The following is a 6,220-nucleotide window of genomic DNA, read 5'->3' as shown; positions in this document are numbered from 1 at the left end:
CAAATGATTTTAATAAAAAAAAAAATATGTATTAAGCCAAATTAATAAATAATTACTTCTTAAATTATGAATAGTCTATATTTTATTCTCAGATATTTATTTTTAAAATATGAAATACTAGATAGAATGATAAAACTACAACTAATTTCTATATTAAAACATATGTATAAAAATGTTTTTAAACGAGAAAGATCTTATATACGTAATCTGTGTTATTACTTATCTATAAGTATAAAACTGTGGTATAAAATTAAAAGAAGCCGAAACTTCAAAACAGCTGATGAGTGATGAAAATTGGTTAAAGAATTTCTTAGAGTAATTTGTTATAAAATATCGAATCTCATAATGGCAGAGATACAAACATTAATCGAAATGGGTTTTCCTAAAGAGCGAGCGTAAGTATAAATATTATTTTAAAGTTCTTTTAATACATAGGTTATTTGCCTACACTGTTGTTCATTTTAGTGAGAAAGCTCTTGCTGTAACAAATTACAAGGGTGTTGAGCCAGCTATGGAGTGGCTTCTAGCTCACGCTGATGATCCTGAGCCAAGTACGGGACGGACTATTGCTGAATCTTCTAATTCATCTAGTGCTGAACCCGCAACGTCAGAACCGCCCCCGGCGTCTGAAGCCAGCGATCAAGAAGCGAAATCCTTTAAATGTGATGAGTGCAACAAATTGTTCAAGAATCAAGATGAAATGGAGTTCCACGCTGCTAAAACGAACCATAGCAGTTTTTCAGAGTCAACAGAAGAAAAGAAACCGCTGACTGAAGAAGAAAGGAAGGCGCAGTTAGCGCTACTTGAAGAAAGAATGAAACAGAAACGAAAAGAACGCGAGGAGAGAGAGAAGGTACATTATTTGACAAGTAATATTGTAAATACTAGCTTTATGAGTTTATAAATTACAATAGCCCTTAGACCTACTCAATCCAATTCTATCGAAAAATCCATTCTTAGCGGACGTCTATTAACTATAAGCTACCTCCGTCCAAAGATTCATTGTTATACGTCAAGCGGTTTTCGATATTTTGTGATGAGTAAATGACCTAACAATTTTACTCACAAAGATAAATTACTATTTTTAGGCTGAGGCTTTAGAACGTGAAAGACTACGCATTAAATCCGGTAAGGATCTTCAAGAGGCTAAACAGAGACTGCAAGAACAAGAGATGCAGAAGTTAGTTGAACAAAGACGTAGAGAGAAGTTAGAGGACCAGAAAGCTAGGGAGCGTGTTCGGGCACAAATCGAGGCTGATAAACAGGCTCGGAAGTGAGTATTGTATTTTTTATGGATTATAAAACCTAGAAATCTCATGTAGTTTATCGGCATTTATGTTTAACATCCTACTTTCATAACATAATGTATGAAAAAGAACAATAAACTTGTAGCGGTTCTAGTTTTACCGGAGAGGATTGAAACTCGATGTTGACTAATAATTATTATTTTAATTTAATTCTGATTATATGCATGTCTTGTCATTGTTTTTTTTACATTAAGTGACAATAGTGGCCAGCGTGAATCCTACAATTACGAATATAAACCTACAAACTAAATCACCTTATGCAGTTAAAGCTCCGCATTTGTGAATCTAGTCGGAACCTCGAAACGTATCGGTCGAAAGTCGACCATAATTAAATTATAAGGTTGAACATTAATTTAATGTTCTACTATCAAAGACTATACTTCTATAATAATAAACAAAGAGTATATGTATATGCGTGTGTGTGTGTCAAATACGTAATAAAAATGTATTGGGTAGCTGTATGTACATGAAATATATATGAGTAAAAATATTATTGGGACCTTTATCAACGAAATAATGATTTGTACGATTTTATTTTTGTGTTACCCACACATTAGGAAATTCTAAACATTTTCTCGGCCGGAGATGCAGGTTCGATCCCGATATTAAAAAATGTTTAGAAACAATGATTGTTAGAATTTTTGTCTGTTTGTCTGTGCGTTTGTGCACGATAATCTCAGAAATGGCTTATTCGATTAAGATGTGGTTTTCACTAATATATTGTGATAAGCTTCGCTTAACATTTAGTGTTTGTTACATATCAATTGGTTCATAAACCAAAAAAGTTATGCCAGTTTAAAGAATCACGTTGAACACGTAAATACCCAAACGACGGTGTTTATAATCCAAAATAAACCAAAAGATATATCCAATAATTGTGTTTGCAGGAAAATGAAGAAAAACCGACTTCAATTATATCGATAAGAAATACAACGTAGGTAGACGAAAGAATAGTCAAGTAAATACGCATTATCAGTTTTTTTTTATTATGACGCCGCGTTGGCTCAACGGTTACAGCCATGGATTGTACCTGTTGTGCTGGCGGTTGCAGGTTCGGTCCCCGCACATGACAAACATTTGTATTGGCCATACAGGTGTTTGCCGTGGTGTGGGTGTTTGTGCAGTCCTTGTGGGTCTCCCCACCGTGCCTCGGAGAGCACGTTAAGCCGTCGGTCTCGGTTGTTATCATGTACACCTGATAGCGATCGTTACTCATAATAGGGAATATATCCGCCAACCCGCATTGGAGCAGCGTGGTGGATTAAGCTCTGATCCTTCTCCTACATGGGGAAAGAGGCCTATGCCCAGTAGTGGGATATAACAGGCTGAAGCGTATATCAAAGATCACTCCAAAAGTTTTAATCAGATCTCGATGAAATTTAAATGTGACCACATGATAAATATCGGCTTTCGATTAAATTAAAAATCATTAAAATCGGTACACCCAGTAAAAAGTTATGCGGATTTTCGAGAGTTTCCCTCGATATCTCTGGGATCCCATCATCAGATCCTGGTTTTCTTATCATGGTACCAAACTAGGGCTATATATATATACGGTCGAATTGAGTTACCTACTCCTATTTTTGAAGTCGGTTAAAAATACTCTCCAAATGACTGTTCCACGCGAAGTCGTGGGCGCAGCTACTGCGTAATAAAATATATTTATATTAGCATTCTGCACTCCTCTATATAAATTATAAGTGTGCGAAATTTCACACTCCCGCGTCTGCGCAATTTTCGTAAAAAGGTACAAAGTTGTTGCTTCACGTATTGATATATATATATCAATTAATATAAATATAAATTTTCAGACTAGCAGCATCAGGTCAACCGGCCCCCGAGCCGACCCCAGCCCCGGCCCCCGTCACTAACCCTACTCCAGCCCCAAAGGTCTCGTACGATCAAGCTCGGATCCAATTACGGTTTCCCGATGGACAAACTCTCTCACATACATTCTCGGCCAAAGAACAACTCGCTGCTGTTAGGTACGTTAAATAATTTATTAATTTATCGCATTCTTTTTTTTTTTATGTCACTAGGTCGGCCAACAAGCGTACGGCTCACCTGATGGTAAGCGATTACCGTAGCTTATAGACACCTGCAACACCAGAAGCATCGCAAGCGCGTTGCCGACCCAATCCCCAATTCCCCCCAGGAGCTCTGGTCACCTTACTCACCAACAGGAACACAATACTGCTTGAAAACAGTATTATTTTTCTGTGATCTTCTGTAAGGTCGAGGTACTACCCCAGTCGGGCTGCTCCATGTTTTGAGCAGGAAATTCCTGCTGTGCCCTACCTCAGTGACATTCAACATTAAGGAACATAAAATAAAAACAAGTGTGCTTTAGACCCATTTCAGACGACACGATTGAAGTAAAATTTGTATATCTTCAATAACTATCTCCCTCTCAACTTCCGTTCACCTCGCCGATCACACTTTTCGTAACGCTCTCGTCGCGCATTCACCAGCTTACTCCCCAAGTATGCATAAAGAAGTTTTACTTAAAAAATAATTTGACTCAGTTTTTCACTTAACGGAATATGTTGTATGAATGTATCTTTATGTTTAATAAATGAATTATATTACATCGCCTACTCATTTTGTCTCCACAAAACTAACATTAAGGTTCTCTGGAAGACATTGCTGATAAATAATTATATAACACATCATTAAGTCATCTATAACACAAGCATTAAGTTACTTATGTTAGGGACAGACAACCGTGTGTGTATTGTGTAGATATTTATTATTTATTAAAGATGGCATTTATTTATCATTCTATAATTTTTCATTTATGTAATCCTTTTATAGGTGATGTTCAAAGAGTACATCATTACATAGTCTAAAACAAAGTCGCTTCCTGCTGTCTGTATGCTTAGATCTTTAAAACTACGCAACGGATTTTGATCCGGTTTTCTTTAGTCACTAGAGTGATTCCAGAAGAAGGTTTATATGTATAATAAATGCATAATAGAGTAGGAACACTGATAGTTTATGCAAACGCGCGAAGCCGGGGCGGGTCGCTAGTTAATAAATAAATAAAAATTACCACTGTGGCTGTTACTTCATAGCTTAAGATTTTTCCTAAACATATCTTTTCGACCAGTCGAAAATGTGATAGAAAGAAAACAGTTTCTTGTTAATAGAAATATTATAAATGTTGTAATTAAAAATGATTAATCATGTAATTTATTTTGTTTTTGAACAGACTATATCTCCAAGTGAACATGCCTGGATATGCAGAGAATGAAAACTATAAATTAATGACAACATTCCCGAAAAAGATATTCTCATCAGAAGACTACGACAAAACGTTAGAACTATTAGGTAATGTAACATTTGGTACAAAAATTAGTATTTGTCTTTTTTATATTAAAATATATTAGTTTATAATTCTTAAATAAAATCCCTGGTGGAAATATTTGTTTGGGAAAGGTATTAGAAAATCTTAGTCTGCATAGCTCTGTAAAACTGAAAATATTCTCTGAAATTTCAGACTTTATTTTGGAGCCCGAACTTATTCTTCTAAAAGTCGTAAGAGGTTTAAAGTTTTTTTTTAACAATTTTTTCCACAAAGGGGTACTTAACTTTCGTCTCCAGTAGTTGATTAAATTTTACATATAAAGTCAAAAATTCCAACAGTTTTGCTTACAATCTTATGTATATAAAAATTTCGTGTCACGATGTATGTTAGCGATAAACTCCGAAACTATTAAAGCAATTTTTATCAAATTTTGTAAGCATCTATAATTTGGTCCAACTTGGGGGATAGTGTAGTTTTCATCCGCATTATTGATCTTAATATTTGTTATTGCAAATTTAATAGACGATTCGCTTATGTGTGTATTTATCAGTTAGTTCTATGAAATCCTAATAGATGGCGGTTTGGCATCTAAGTTGCATAGATATCCAGTAGATGGCGCCGTATTTTTATTTCTTTATAAGAGGGCGGTTTGGCATTTATGTTTCACAGATATCTGGTAGATGGTACCGTATTTTTGTTTCTAGATTATAGATGGCGCGTTTTACTATAGAATTTACATAATTATATTTCAATAAATTATAATTACTGAGCCACAGCAACGCGTGGCCGGGTCAGCTAGTTTAATAACAAAATAATTCTTTACTTAGTTAGCATGGAATTACTGCAATTACATTAGTATTTTACTAGGAAAAGAAAACGGACAGCTAAAAATTTGGCACAATTTTACTTTAATAAAACTAGAATTATTTGCTGTGAAACTGTTTGAAGTTAAAGGTCTGGATTGACACATTGGCTACTTTAAATCCTGAAATTCCTATTGGAACAGCTGAAACAATTAGCTGACTAAACAGCTGTGCATTACAACTGACAAGTCACACAAGACATAGACTAAAATAAACATGTGCTTTATATTGATACAATAAAATGCAAATTAATCTTAAAATGACCCTGACCTAAAAACTCGTGGCCCTACATTTTCATCAAAATTCATTGTAATTTCTATACTAAACATTTATAATTCCTTATTTGTTTTTTTTTTTAATTGTTTAACTTTTGTACTTTCCAGGATTGGTGCCGTCGGCGGTTATAATCGTTTCCAGAGCTGCTCAATAAAAAATCTTTTTTTATGTATTTCAGGGCTATGGTAGTGTTGTGTTGTGAAAAAAAAAATATTTATAAAATAAAACATGTGTAATTTATTCCAACTTCTGCTAAAGTTGTGGCCATAAATCCAATAAAGTTTGAGATGTAAATGAACAAATTATTATTTTTCATGTTATCTAATATTTCATATACCTACCTCTGTTTAAGGTAATTACGAAAATGTAATTATTTCATTCTGTGTTATATGGTATGTATCAAATATAATTAAAACTTTTTTCACAAATTGTTATGTTTTTTATTAACACTAAAATATTATAAAACA

The 6,220-nt window shown here is 34.2% G+C and overlaps 1 protein-coding gene across 1 annotated transcript; it reads left to right on the top strand.

The window, feature by feature from the left end:
* Nucleotides 1-237: 237 nt before the first annotated feature.
* Nucleotides 238-6,182, top strand: LOC123655959 (UBX domain-containing protein 1). The gene is made up of 6 exons (XM_045591696.1): nucleotides 238-395; nucleotides 466-853; nucleotides 1,089-1,273; nucleotides 3,119-3,292; nucleotides 4,519-4,637; nucleotides 5,861-6,182. The coding sequence occupies exons 1-6, from the start codon at nucleotides 346-348 to the stop codon at nucleotides 5,905-5,907; spliced, it is 963 nt and encodes a 320-aa protein (XP_045447652.1). The 5' UTR covers nucleotides 238-345; the 3' UTR covers nucleotides 5,908-6,182.
* Nucleotides 6,183-6,220: the final 38 nt, after the last annotated feature.

Source organism: Melitaea cinxia, chromosome 8 (genome assembly GCF_905220565.1).
Source record: "Melitaea cinxia chromosome 8, ilMelCinx1.1, whole genome shotgun sequence".
Taxonomy (NCBI): domain Eukaryota; kingdom Metazoa; phylum Arthropoda; class Insecta; order Lepidoptera; family Nymphalidae; genus Melitaea; species Melitaea cinxia.
This window is presented reverse-complemented; position numbering and strand designations above follow the sequence as displayed.

Bases quoted from the DNA above. Each gene is read 5' to 3' on its own strand.
- LOC123655959 (XM_045591696.1), top strand. From the start codon at position 346: ATGGCAGAGATACAAACATTAATCGAAATGGGTTTTCCTAAAGAGCGA. The intron at 1,274-3,118 runs GTGAGTATTGTA...ATAAATTTTCAG, and splicing joins GCTGATAAACAGGCTCGGAA to ACTAGCAGCATCAGGTCAAC. The intron at 3,293-4,518 runs GTACGTTAAATA...GTTTTTGAACAG, and splicing joins GAACAACTCGCTGCTGTTAG to ACTATATCTCCAAGTGAACA.